Source organism: Oncorhynchus gorbuscha, linkage group LG15 (genome assembly GCF_021184085.1).
Source record: "Oncorhynchus gorbuscha isolate QuinsamMale2020 ecotype Even-year linkage group LG15, OgorEven_v1.0, whole genome shotgun sequence".
NCBI classification, from domain to species: Eukaryota; Metazoa; Chordata; class Actinopteri; order Salmoniformes; family Salmonidae; genus Oncorhynchus; species Oncorhynchus gorbuscha.
The window spans coordinates 63,168,417-63,183,151 of NC_060187.1; the positions used below are offsets into that span (position 1 = coordinate 63,168,417).

Here is a 14,735-nt window from a genome sequence, read left to right on the forward strand (position 1 = left end):
ATCACACAGTCATGTGAATTGAACTGTAGTTCAGCTAAATGCCACCACTGCATTTTTATTAGCCTACCACTCCACTACAGTACTGACAAAGCAGTGCATTAGAAGGTGTACTGTGCTCGCCATCTAGTGTTGCCAATGGAAACTCATTGTCATCCTCTAGAAATGCCAGTGGCCATTTTGAGCACAAAATTACCATATGCTTGATAAATTCAAATGCCAACGACAAGCAAATGAACAAATACATGTCATCTAACGATAAAAATAACACATGAAACACCTCATCACTTGTTGTTTTGACTATTAAACTATAGGCTATGTTGCCTACTCGTGGAATTGCCAGTGCTAAGTTATGGTATGACACTTAAATGCCCTTTAATCTTCCGTTCATGAATGATACACATGAACGTGTGTGAAATTTCCAGGGCTCATAATTAACCAATGGTAAATAAGTGAAATTGTTACTCATTCTGTCATTGGTTATTACCATGTTATATGTTATCACCCAGTTGTTGTGAGAAATGAAAGCTTGTGTGACCAGTGATATTCATGGTGATAGTGAGCAGAGACAAGTGGTGATGACATTACTGAGCCTATGTATATATTACAAAACACACAACGATTTAACCAGTGATGGAATGCATGCCCTGTGCCAATGAGTAACTCATCACATTATACACAAAGTTTGAACTATTAATTGTGCAGTAAAGCAGTAAAGAATAGATGATTGATCATAGATAATCAATATTTCACACACAATATGATTATTAAGAGGAAATGTATCGGACAATTATAGACTATTGTAAATAACATTCATCAATTCCCTTTGATGACTACAGTGACAAGTGCTCAAAGTAATCCAAGTCTTAAATTATCCTTAATTACTTAGGCATAGTAGGCTAGCTTTGTATAGTCCAAAACCTGAAAATAGGCTTATCTGGCAAGGGGACCACAAAGACTGCACAAAGTAACTCTATATAAACAATCACAATGTTTATTATACATATTGTATATTGCAGCCTAGGCTATATAGTCAAAATGTGTAGTAATTTTAAGAAATTAGATAATTTATGATTAGATTATGATTATAGTTTTATTTTAGCTGGAAGGAAATACAAATGCTTACTATAGCAAGAAAACTATTATTGTGCAATTTACTGAATGGGAAAAAAAGGGGAAAAAAGTGAATAACACGTGTGAGCGCAGCTTCCACTTGCCCTTCTAAAACTTTCTCCAGGACTCCAAACTTGCAGCACCCTTCTTCGGGAGGTACCAATTAACTTCCACTAATTGCCCACTTAAACTCCAGCGACTATCGTCGTCGGCTGATTTTTTAACGGGCTTTCATCACAATTTGGTTAATTCTTCAGAAAACACAGCTTGCCTTGTCATAACGGTTTAGAGGTAATTTCTTCGGATGTTAAGGTGTTCCCGCCGCCGTTGACCCGGTCCCCACTATCTCCCTCCCACTCTATCTCTCGGTGTTTTATGTCTGCGTCACAACAAGTCGGTCGAGAAAGAGGCAGGGATGATGGCGTCTCTCGCGGGTTGATTCGCGTGCTGCTCTGACAAACACGCTTAATAGCATCAGTAGGTGAAGAAAAGAGAGCAAATGCACCGGAACATGACGAAACTACGTCGCGGAGGACAGACAGACCATACAGACCGAGAGAAAGACCGACGTACCGACGGTGTCTCACTGACGACTTGACAGACATACGCGCTTGGCACAGACACATACATGCACATCCACTTTGGCACACACGTAGGCTTCACATCCAACCGGGCAGTAATTGAGACAAGAGGAAAACAGAAGGGAGAAAATATTTCATGTCAAGCCGGCACAGGAATCGCTGTGACCCCAACGGAGAGGAGTTCGACTTGACAGGTAGCAATGGCTCTCTGTTCATCCAGCAACACTATCTATGTTAATTTTTATTGATCTGAAAACGCTATTATGTATCATGTGTCTCTTTGACTTGAGTGCCTGCACTGGAACAACCGCTGGATGTGCAGAGATTATGTCCATAGGCTACAGCGATTCCTTTCTATTCAAGTTTTGTCGTTTTCGATTTTCAAAGAGCGTACAACACAGAAGTGCACGAGAAAGCAAAGTAGAGAGACGTACAGTGGTGTTACAATCAAACTACAGTGCAGTCATCATGCAGTGGTGAATGCATTTTCTCACATGTGTTGTGTCATAATGGTTTGTCCTGCTCCATGCATGGGCATTTACACTCATCATTGAACCTGCTGGATTCTGACTGTGGCTATGCTGGGTTTGTGAGAATGCAACCCCTTATCCACTCCAGCCCAGTGCCCATGGAACGAACGATAAGGCCATAAACCTCTGTCGCCAATGGCAGCAAAGTATCCAGTAAATAAATTGGATTTCCATTTCACATGAGCCCCCTCCTCTTTCTCACCCCTTCTCTCTCTCTCACTTCTCTTCAGGATGGGGGGAGTAAGTGAAGGGGATGATGTGTTAGCTCGATGGAGTGATGGACTACTGTACCTCGGCAATGTGAAAAGAGTAAGTGTGTGTGTGTGTGTGTGTGTGTGTGTGTGTGTGTGTGTGTGTGTGTGTGTGTGTGTGTGTGCGTACGTACGTGCATGCATGTGCGCATTTGGAAAGTATTACATTTAGGTTTGAGTGAACAATTCCACTGTTTCCATCCCTCTCCTCAGGTAGATGGAGTCAAGCAGTGTTGTCTGGTGAGATTTGAGGACAACTCGGAATTCTGGGTCCTAAGAAAAGATATTCACTCTTGTAAGACGTACAACTTACTCTTGTTTTCCTCAGTTAACACAAAACCTTTAACAGTGGATTTTTGGGCACTGTGGAATTACTTTTGAATCAAAGAAATATCCCCTAAAATGTTGATACAAATATTTCATACATATCTACTCTTTCTATAGATAGGGGGCTAATTGAGGATGCTCCAACTATTATCATATTTGAATAATCTTTACTTTTACCCTACCTTGATTCACTTCAGGGAGATTAAAGAAATTCATCAAATGTTTTTAGATTTTTCTCTCAGCTTTGAAAAGTTTGTTCTTAATTTGATGTTCTCTCTCCATTCTGATCCATTGTAGTTCAAAAGAATGTTGCGCAATTAATGTCTCTAGTCAAGGTTGAAATACAACATTCCCTGGAAATATTGGCAATTCTGATGGGGTACTTTTAGGTGTAATTGGTGTATTTATGAATTTATTAGTGTAATGACTCCATAGGGAAATGGCGCCCCCACGCAGGTAGTGTAAAGTGGAGGGAAGCACAGCCAAATATCCACATGTCAAAAGGAGTGAAATCTGAAAGGGTGCAGGAGACATTGAAATCAATGAAGTGGTAACGAAATGAATCAATATACATAAATTAACACTGTTGAGTGATCTCTCTCTCTCTTTCTCCCCCTCTCTCTGTTACTCACTCATTTTCTCTCTTGCTTAAGTCTCAGTTGGAGTGGAAGAAGTTTGCTGTATCTGTGATGCTCCGCCTCTTAAAGAACCTCTCATCAATTGTCTTAAATGTCGTCATGGTAAGAAAACACAGCATGTTATGTACTCTTCATAGAGGTATTTTCAAAGAATGACTTATGACGGATAGGCACAACTATTTTAAATAAAGTTTTAAAAAACAATGGCATCTATTTTTTGTCTTCAGGTTTTCTACCAGATAGTATACACTGGGTGTACAAAACATTAGGAACACCTTCCTAATATTGAGTTGCAACCCTTTTGCCCTCACAATAGCCTCAGTTGTCGGGGGAAATGGACTCTACAAGGTGTCGAAAGCGTCCCACATAGATGCCGTCCCTATGTTGACTCCAATACTTCCCAGAGTTGTGTCAAGTTGGCTGGATGTTCTTTGGGTGGTGGACCATTCTTGATACACACAGGAAACTGTTGAGCGTGAAAAACCCAGCAGTGTTGCCGTTTCTAATGTTTTGTACACTCAGTTTATAATATCTCATGAAAAGAGACAAGGAAAAGGCCTCCATCAGTAACATATCTTCAGTATGTGAATTACAGTAAACACTCTCTCCATTCCATAACAGGTTATCATCCGGAGTGCCACACTCCGTCCATTGAGCCGGAAGCTGACAGCAATTCTTGGATATGTCGGCAATGTGTCTTTGCAGTGGCAACCAAGGTTAGACTGCTAATCTTTGTTTCACACTCTGCCTCATGGCTCAGGGGAAAATATCCAATTCAGACTTGTAACATTTAAAAAAAAAATCTATCCAGAGGATTTCAATACCAGTGTTGTGTTATAAACAATGTTGTCAATGGATATATCTGAAGGAAACCACAGACATGTTACAACTCTGGATTATTCACCATAGGGATTAGATACTCCTCTGGACATCTGACCAGTTCGTCAATGCAGATTGTTTCAAGATTATACTGTATTATAGTCATTATGGTCAGTAATTCATGAATGCTCCAATTCCGTACTTAAGGTGTTAGATGAGGGAGCACTGTGGTTAAGGGCTAATTGCTCATCGGTCAATGTCGATCTCATTGACCTGACTTTTCTTAAGATATAATCTCACTCAGCTGACCTACAATAAAATGAGATTAATTGCTTTTTCTGGATAGTTCCCATCCAATGTCATCTATCTTGAATGTACTGACATGACCGTGAGTGGAGAGGTCACTGTAGTGAATCGATTTGTCAAAATTGTCTTTCAGAGAGGGGGAGCCATCAAACGAGGACGGTTTGCCCGGCTCATGCAAATCATGAAACTTCGGCTGCCCTATCAGCTGTCATCTTTAGACTGGGACCCACAGCATCTGACCAACCAGCAGCAGTGTTACTGCTACTGTGCCGGACCTGGAGAGTGAGTGACAATTTATAGCTTCTAACAGATGCCCTCAATAGATAAATTATGTTATACAACGGGTGGGTCTAATCATGAATGCTGATTGGTTAAAACCGCATTCCAGATGGTGTCTATTCTACAAGTTACCACTGGCTATGTCTATGATGTTAAAATGCCTATTTACTCTGTTCCATCTGACTGTGCAATCCACTGATCTCCACTATAAAAAGCATCTAGACATTATCTCACATTTCTTTGAGACCAACATTTAGTTTTCAACAGCAGAGATTTGTATGAACCTTGGTGTCTGTCTCTCTGACATTTGCAACATTGTTTCAACATTCAAATTCTATCTCCAGCTGTCCCATAGTAACAAACGTGTTGGGAGTCGGGATGAGACAGACACGCAGGCAGCTTTTCTCAGCCAGTTGAAATTATGAATCAGCATCATTTTTATATATATAAAAAGAAACAAAAGTGCAGCTAGTTTGTTGATTTTCCATCTTCAGTTTGAAGTGATTGTGTTAGCTGTGTTTTCGGCTAGCTCCTCTGAACAGCAGTATCCTAAAGAGAGAGCACATTTTCTATGCCAGGCGAAATCGTGCCTCATTAGCTCATTGTTACGGATGTATCCACATAAATGACACTAGAAAACTACTTAAACAAACACAAATGCAGCGACTTTGCTCTTATTCTGGCTGCACTGTTTGACATGACTGTAAGTTAGCCGTAGTTGGCTAGTTAGCAAGCAAGAATAACAATGTTGCAAGTCAGTATTTCAATGGAACATTCAGAACAAACGACTGAGTCACAACCATAGATACAGAACAAAAAGACTGAACGACTGGGTCGCTTCTCTGGCAACCAAACTGATAGAACGAACGACCAGCCTGCTTGGGTATCAACCCTAGATTTGTGTCGGGACTATATCTTGTGGAAGGATGAAATAGTATGAATAAATTCATCAAAATAACGTTTATAAGGAAAATATGTCAATCATTATTTGAGTATGTTGTATAAAAGTGATAATGCCCTCAAAGCCCGTGTTTGGAGGATATATTGGCATGGTTTGCCGGCCTTCGACTTCATCTCGGTTTTAACAATACCCATAATACTAATATATCCTCCAAACACTGTTCCTCGGGCATTATCACTTAATAATAACATTTTATAACTAGTGTTTACCACATGTATTGGTCAATAAGATTTACTATTCATTTTCCTTACCGACAAAAACAAATAGAATATTAATGTCGGAACCCTGTATGTCCTTTTCACCATTATACAGCTCTCCTGTCAAGACATAATGTGTTTTTCAGTTGAGTATTGCAGCCTCTTGAAAAATACATAATATACTGTACTCTTGTCAGGTGGCCACCAGATGTTAGCTATGTTTTAGGCCATTGGGGAGTGTGGTTAATGTTTATATTTATCAACTGCAGGTGGAACCTGAAAATGTTGCAGTGTGGAAGTTGCGGTCAGTGGTTTCATGAAGCTTGCACACAGTGTCTGACCAAGCCGTTGTTATACGGAGACAGGTGAGTCAGAGTATTGTTAACCTTGTACTGCTCCTTTGCATTACCATTGTCAAACCATAACAGAGAGGTTATAAAACTGGCAGTGGTAGGGCTAATGATGTTAGTGTTCATTGCTAATAGCAGTGCAGTTGTTATTCTGCCTCTCTGGTGTCCAATGTAATGTGGTAGATGTAAAAATGAATTCAAATTAGTCCAGTCCGCTACACCATTATTGTCACATTAACCATCTGTATTATCCTACTGGTTTAATTCCCATGATATATTATATTACTCTTTGTTTCTGCATAGAAAAATAATTTTTGAGATTGATGGTGAGGTAGAATGTGGTGGAGTTGTTATGGAGTTGTTAAACAAGTGATGGAAACTGGGATGAATTTGCTGACAGCAGCAACCGTGTGCTATGTTATGTTTCCATTGACTTTTATATCTGGTCACAATCACAGACAAAAACAGAATCGTCTGTGTTTCCTTTTTTTTCTGAAAGGTTTTATGAGTTCCAGTGCTCAGTCTGTGCAAACGGACCCGAGACAATTCAACGGCTACCCATGAGCTGGTAAAGCTATACAGTATCTGCTAAGAGACGATTACATCATTTAAACTGCAGGGATTATCACACTGAAACACTCTTGAAAACCATTTTCTTGTGACAGGTTTATTGAGTCATGTGGGTTACAATATGTTAATTCCTCTTACTCAATGATGTAATGAAAAGCTTTGTGGTGTGAACAATTCTGAACTAACTGTGTCTTTTCCTGGTGTGTTTATTGTAAATACAGGGTAGATTTGGCCCATTTGGTGCTCTACCACCTCTCCTTGTGCTGCAAGAGAAAATACTTTGATTTCGACCATGAAATCATGTCGTTTGCCAATGAGAATTGGGACTCTTTGCTTCTAGGCTCGGTATAAACATTTCCTCACTTACGTGCTATGATGAAACGATGTGAAAGTGTTAGCTAGCGTCATTTTTAGCAGTCGTGGTAATTATGTGCTTTGATTTCATTAGCTCCTTGTCATTGTTATTTAGCACATTTTAAATGGTGAATAACACTTGTATTTTATGTGGCTCTCAGGTAGTACAGTTGCATTTAAATCAGTTATACACTTTTTAAAATGAACTGTTCACAAATCACATTAATAACTAACTACGTTATCCATGGAAATGTTTACCTTTCACCAATGAATGTCAATGTGTCTCTAAATGTATTAACATTTGTTTCAGGCTACCATCCACAGTGTTAATCAAGCTCTTGATTTTCATTCCTCCCTGTCCCCCAGCTCTCTGACACACCAAGGCAAGATCGCTGTCACAATCTGCTCAACGCTTTGAACTCCAACAAAGACAGGTGAGAGTCTGCATATGATGCGAAGAATAAACAGAAGCCACAGCTATGCTTGACCAGATTTATGATAGCGTTGCTTCTGGAATTGTACATAAGGGTAAAGAAAATACAGTTAGTTAATTGTTTCTTAACTCTTTGATATTGTCAATAGAACGATAAGAAAACATAGACAATAATCATAACTTGTTTTTAAAAAGAACGATGACCTGACTTTACAAAGTTGTTGTCTTTTGAAAGTTGTCTTTTTCTCTGTGATGTCATCCAGGTTTGTCTCTGGTAAAGAGATCAAGAAGAAGAAGTGTCTTTTTGGGCTCCAGGTCCGAGCTCCGCCTCCCCTGACCTCTGATTCGTCCCCCCTCATCACTGACCCGCCCATCAACATTACCCAAAGGAGAAGGTCAGAGTAAGGACAACTTCTGTGATTTATTATTCTCTCATTACAAACACAAGCCTCAGGACCCAACTCTTTATATGGATACATTCATTCTAGTAATTAATTTCACATTTACAATAGTGAAAAAGAGCGGCACCTTGTAGACGGTGGTCCTTCTAGCTGGATAGGAACAACTGTTCCTAACTAAACAGGCACCTGTGTGCCTCATTAAGTCATTTAAGGGAAGGACTCACTTATTTCACACTGGTGAATATGTTTATAACTAATATTTTCATCAATAAATACATCATCTATAGTGTGTGTGGATGTGTGCGTGTGCGCATTCGCATGTGGACATTGATTCTCTTGCTAAACATTCTCAACACCATCTTCTCTTTTACTCACTATGGGCTTAAAATAAAAAACAGCACATTTATACCCTGACATATAGTACCAGTCAAAAGTTCAGACACACTTACTCATTCCAGTGTTTTCCTTTATTTTTACTATTTTCTACATTGTGAAATAATATGGAAGTCATCAAACTATGAAATAACACATATGGAATCACGTAGTAACCAAAAAGTGTTAAACAAATCAAAATATATTTTATATTTGAGATTCTTCAAAGTAGCCATCCTTTGCCTTGATGACAGCTTTGCACACTCTTGGCATTCTCTCAACCAGCTTCACCTGAAATGCTTTTCCAACAGCCTTGATGGTGTTCCATCATATGCTGAGCACTTGTTGGCTGCTTTTCCTTCACTCTGCGGTCTAACTCATCCAAAACCATCTCAATTGGGTTGAGGTCGGGTGATTGTGGAGGCCAGGTCATTTGATGCAGTACTCCATCACTCTCCTTGGTCAAATAGCCTTTACACAGGCTGGAGTTGTGTTGGGTCATAGTTCTGTTGAAAAACAAATGCTAGTCCCACAAAGCGCAAACCAGATGGGATGGCATATCGCTGCAGAATGCTGTGGTGGCCATGCTGGTTAAGTGTGCCTTGAATTCTAAATAAATCACTAACAGTGTCACCAGAAAAGCACCCTCACACCAACACCTCCTCCATGCTTCACGGTGGGAACCGCACATGCAAGGATCATCCATTCACCTACTCTGCGTCTCAAAGACAAGGCAGTTGGAACCAAAAATCTCAAATTTGGACTCATCAGACGAAAGGACAGATTTCCACCGGTCTAATGTCCATTGCTTGTGTTTCTTGGCCCAAGCAATTCTCATCTTCTTATTGGTATCCTTTAGTAGTGATTTCTTTGCAGCAATCGACCATGAAGGCCAGGTTCACACAGTCTCCTCTGAACAGTTGATGTTGAGATGTCTCATGTCTGCAGTTAACTCTCATGAACTTATCCTCTGCAGCAGAGTTAACTCTGAGTCTTCCTTTCCTGTGGCGGTCCTCATGAGAGCCAGTTTCATCATAGCGCTTGATGGTTTTTGCGACTGCACTTGAAGAAACTTTAAAAGTTTTTGAAATGTTTCCGTATTGACTGACCTTCATGTCGTTTTTCTTTGCTTAATTGAGCTGTTCTTCCCATAATATGTACTTGGTCTTTTACCAGATAGCCTATCTTCGGTTTACCAACTCTACCTTGTCACAACACAACTGATTGGCTCAAACGCATTAAGAAGGAAAGGAATTCCAAAAATGTACTTTTAGCAAGGCACACCTGTTAATTGAAATACATTCCAGGCAGGCGACTACCTTATGAAGCTGGTTGAGAGAATGCCAAAAGTATGTAAAGCTGTCATCAAGGCAAAGGGTGGCAATTTGAAGAATCTCAAATATAAAATTTATTTGGATTTGTTTAACACTTTTTTGGGTTACTACATGATTCCATATCTGTTATTTCATAGTTTTGATGTCTTCACTATTATTCTACAATGTAGAAAATAGTCAAAATAAAGAAAAACCCTGGAATGAGTAGGTGTGTCCAAACTTTTGACTCGTACTGTAGTTTTCTAAGTAAAAACATTGCACCACTCCTCAAGTTATTGACTGTGTCTCTGTGTTGTTGTGTGGAGTAGCCCATTGTCACTGCCCTGCCAGAGGAGAGCGGTGGGGCCAGAGTCACGCAAATCAAAGCGGCGCATCATGGAGACACAGGTCAGTGCTTCTGTCTCGAACCAGGCATCAAGGGAGAGATCAGCCATCAGCTACCTCCTTACTGCATAGCAAAGAGCTGCTTGACATTGGAATGACTTGTCAGTCACAGTCAGTCAGTGGGTGGAGAAAAGGTTCTCCTTATAGCCAGTGTTGTCTGTTTACATGTTCTTCAAAGCCCAGCCTACCCCTCATACACTATTGAATTGAAGCTGGTTTACCGTTTATGACTCGATCGAATATGACAACATGTTATGGTCACGGGTTTAGAAATATATATTTTAATATTAATAGAAAATACACATCCTTTTATACTACTGCTCAGGCAGCCTCCCTTATCCTGAGACAATAAATGTTATAGACTGGTCGTATTTCAGCAGGCAGCACTTCCAGCAGACTGTTGTATCCTGAGCGGACATGAATCATCTGCCATCTTGGGGCAGGTTGGTTATCCCAGGGAAAGTGAGAGGGGAAGGTACGCTGATATGCGGCATCTGGGAGCACTTCTAAGTGCACTTTGCAGTCGATTACAGTTTGGCCAGGTGGTGCTGGCTGCTTTGACAATGCAGCATTGACAGAGCACCTCGATTTTTAAAGGGACAGCGCGCTAGTAAGGGGAGGGGATAATGCTAGTATACCACTGCTGTATTTACTGTATATGTTGTGGGTCACAGTCCAGCATTGGAGGTTGACAGAGCTGAGGGTGTGCTAAGAACTGAGGAAGCAAAGGATAGATGAGAGTACTGATGCTTTTGTTGTTATGGTAGCAAGCTCACACTGTAAGAAATGGTACCGGACATGCTGACCAGACCGGACACGTCGCGTGCTCGAGCGTCACAAAATAAATGTAGAAATCCTTGTTATTCAATTATTGCACCCACACTGCTCTCGCGCGCCAACGAGCATCTGCGACGCCATATAAGTTAAACGATGAAAAGGCCTGGAAGGAGGAGAGATGACTAGAAACGATTCGGTTGGCTGTTTTATGTGTGGATGAATTGTCGGAGTAGAGGTCCTTGTGCATTTCAGGTAAAATAACAACTCAATGTTTATATCCCAGGACAAATTAGCTAGCAACAGCAATCTAGCTAAACCGGACAAATTAACGTTAGCTAGCAAAAGCAAGCTAACTAGCTAAATTGCCATACATGTGATTTTTGACCTGTCCCCAAATTAATGTCATTGGTTCAGAGTTTGTTTTGATATTTTAACCTGCGTGTCGTGATCGCGTTTGGTGTGGGGGGGGGGGGGAATACATTTATGCACGATGGCGCACGTGTGCAGCCTGTTTGGATTCCGTGTCAGTCTCCACAATATGAATCTACTTATCAAAGGCAATGGAGGTTACAGATATACACTATATATATATACAAAGGTATGTGGACACGGCTATTTCAGCCACACCTGTTGCTGAACATCACACAGCCATGAAATCTCTATAGACAAACATTGACAGTGGATATGACTTTCAACGTGGCACCGTCACAGGATGCCACCTATCCAACAAGTCAGTTTGTCAAATTTCACCATTCGCAATGCCAAGCGTCCGATGGAGTGTTACAAAGCTTGCCGCCATTTGACTCTGGAGCAGTGGAAACGTGTTCTCTGGAGTGATGAATCGCGCTTCACCATCTGGGTTTGGCAGATGCCAGGAGAACGCTACATGCCAAAATGCATAATGACAACTGTAAAGTTTGGTGGAGGAGGAATAATGAACTGGGACTGTTTTTCATGGTTCTAGACACTTTTTTTTTTCTCGACTATTCTGTGCTTCCAACTTTGTGGCAACAGATTGGGCAAGGCACTTTCCTGTTTCAGCATGGGCTATGCCCCCATGCACAAAGCAAGGTCCATACAGAAATGGTATGTCGAGATCCGTGTGGAAGAACTTGACTGGCCTGCACACAGCTAGGCCTAATCGCCCAACATCATTGCCCGACCTCACTAATGCAAGTCCCCGTAACAATGTTCCTACATCTAGTGGAAAGCCTTCCCAGAAGAGTGGAGGCTGTTATAGCAGCAAAGGGAGGACCGACTCCATATTAATGCCCATGATTTTGGACTGAGATGTTTTGTCGGGCAGGTGTCCACATACTTTTGGTCGTGTAGGACATGGATCATGCTATGCCTTGATGAGACCTAGTAAGTGATGATAATTAAGTGAATCGTGATACAATAGCAATATCACACTGTAAATAATGTAAAAGTTGCTGCAGCAGTGTGTTCGCGGAATACAATAGAAGTGTGGGATGTGGAATTGTAATGCAGGTTTAAAGCTGTCACGTGAAAACATATATTTCCTTTTGGAAAGACTAGCCCTTTGTACTAACAAAGTTCCAGCGTCCGGCCTTTTTAAAAGTGAAATGCAATTGCATTTTTTAAAATGATATGTATCAAATGATACAGTATGTTAACAGACCTTTGGTTTTTATTTAGATGTATGGATTCTTCTGTAAAGATAACATGAAAGGGCATGAACTGGAGTATCATGTCTAATGTGTGTTTGGATCCACTGATTTGGCGTCAGAACACTAGCTAATCAGTGTTTCTCCTGTGTCCAGCCTTGTCCGCCCCCGGTCCCAGCCACCCCAATAGATCTGGTGCCATGTTGCCATGGCTACGTAGGTGGAACTAACCTCTACAACTCCAGGAAGGAGGAGGAGCTGAATTTGGGGTTGGTACTGTTATTGTATTGGTTACACTTTACATACTGTATAACACGTAATAATGCATTGTACTATATTTACAGTGTTACTGTTTTTTTTAAACATTATATCCTCACTGATACCCTTATCAAATCAAATCAAATTATTGGTCACATACACATGTTTAGCGAAATGCTTGTATTAGGCAGTGTGTCAGTGGAAATCCATGCATTGTTGCTCTTTGTCCGTTTAAAAAAAAATGTTTATATCCCTGCTCTTTCCACAGCTCTCCACCTAAGAGGATGTTTGCCCTGTATCACCCCACATATAACGGAGCCCCAGCCATCTCTAGAACCCTGCATCACTATAGGTCAGTATTAACCACAGCTCCTCCTGCTCTCCGGGGACTACCCTCAATCTAGACATATAGAGAGGAAACCATCGCTGTGCCTGGATGACAATGACAAAAAGTATGATGTGAAATATTCATCTATTTCTCTCTTTAGTGCGGAAGACCCTTGTCGAGTGCTGCCCCCCTGCCTCCCCTTCTCCCTGTCATCCTCCCACCATCACCACCACAACAACCAGCAGCACCACCAGCACCAGCCTGGCCAGAAGTTGGATCCGTGCCCCTCCCTCATGCTGCGTGATGTTCCTTCCTATCCGGGCGGCGTGGGGGGTGGGGGGGATGGGTCAGCTGCAAGGGGCTGGGGGGGCGGGGACGGGGTGAGGATTTTGGCGAGGCGAGTAACGCCAGACGGGAAGGTCCAGTACCTCGTGGAGTGGGGGAACGTGAGTGTGTACTGAGAGAAAATGAGAGAGAGATAGGGGGGGGTGGAGGGAGGATCAACACACCAGAGTGCTTGGCAGCAAAGAGGGGATATTGGGGAGAGAGAGAGAAAGAATGACTGTCGTGCAGGTGCCACAGAAATCAACTTATATATGATTTAATTTTATCCAAAGTTACAGTCATGTGTGCATACATTCTACGTTGGGTGGTCCCGGGATCGAACCCACTACCCTGGCGTTACAAGCAAAAACAAAAAGGACCCCAAAACAAAAACCACACACAAGGCAAATCCAGGTTGCTCAAACAATATCGCCTCCATTCTATATCATCACACTACGTGTTACTATATCTCCCCCTTTGCTAGTGTTTCCCCTATATTTGTACTGTATACCTTTGGAATATGCCTTTGCATTTATCATGTTTACGTTTGAAGATTGTATATACAGTATTTGATTATAGGCAATTTGTTATGTTACCTATTGTCATACTTGATTTACATGATATTATGTAATAGAAATATATTAGGAGCCACAACAGGGCTTTTGTTTTATAGTTAGATTTATATATTCACAGTATATTATTATAGAATGATTTGATTTGATGTGGTTGCATAGTGCCTATTTGGATTGTGCATCTGCAGATTGAGAAGTTGACCTGAATCAAGGGATCAGGTGATTGAAATGTATGATAACTATTCTATAAGGTTTTCTTCCTCATCCATCAATTGCAATTGAAGAGTCACGACAATGTTGTGTAGGCTTTCACACACAGAATTAGTGTAAAATACATTCCAAACAAATATCAAAACACCTCAAGATTACTGATCAAAATCTTTGATCAGATAGTCATGGAAAATGGCTGCTCGTTGAGCCAGATTTCGCTGTCAATTTGTTGAGGGGTGCTTTACATTCTTTTAGGGAAGAGAGTCAACAAATTCTGGTATTATGTGCAGGTGAAACTATTTGTACTGTTTTCCATTTTCAGGTCATAGACAGAGGAGTCAGCTCCTATCTTCCAGGTTTACACTGAGGATGAGAGATAGCGTTAACTCTGGCCCACTTCAATGCTGATACCTAAGCCCTAGTCTGGACACTGTAGATCTG

At 41.1% G+C, this 14,735-nt stretch overlaps 1 protein-coding gene across 1 annotated transcript; it reads left to right on the forward strand.

Annotated features, from left to right (window-relative positions):
• Window positions 1–1,278: 1,278 nt before the first annotated feature.
• On the forward strand, window positions 1,279–13,649 carry LOC123997296 (PHD finger protein 1-like). The gene is made up of 15 exons (XM_046301444.1): window positions 1,279–1,885; window positions 2,452–2,530; window positions 2,686–2,767; window positions 3,453–3,539; window positions 4,059–4,153; window positions 4,696–4,844; window positions 6,269–6,364; window positions 6,849–6,917; window positions 7,141–7,264; window positions 7,640–7,707; window positions 7,970–8,101; window positions 10,122–10,200; window positions 12,759–12,871; window positions 13,129–13,212; window positions 13,349–13,649. Exons 2-15 carry the CDS (start codon window positions 2,453–2,455, stop codon window positions 13,647–13,649), a joined length of 1,557 nt encoding a protein of 518 aa, XP_046157400.1. The 5' UTR covers window positions 1,279–1,885; window position 2,452.
• Window positions 13,650–14,735: the final 1,086 nt, after the last annotated feature.

Coding starts and splice junctions, on each gene's coding strand:
- LOC123997296 (XM_046301444.1), top strand. CDS start 2,453: ATGGGGGGAGTAAGTGAAGGGGATGATGTGTTAGCTCGATGGAGTGAT. Junction 7,265..7,639: donor ACTCTTTGCTTCTAGGCTCG/GTATAAACATTT, acceptor CCTGTCCCCCAG/CTCTCTGACACACCAAGGCA. Junction 12,872..13,128: donor GAGGAGGAGCTGAATTTGGG/GTTGGTACTGTT, acceptor CTCTTTCCACAG/CTCTCCACCTAAGAGGATGT.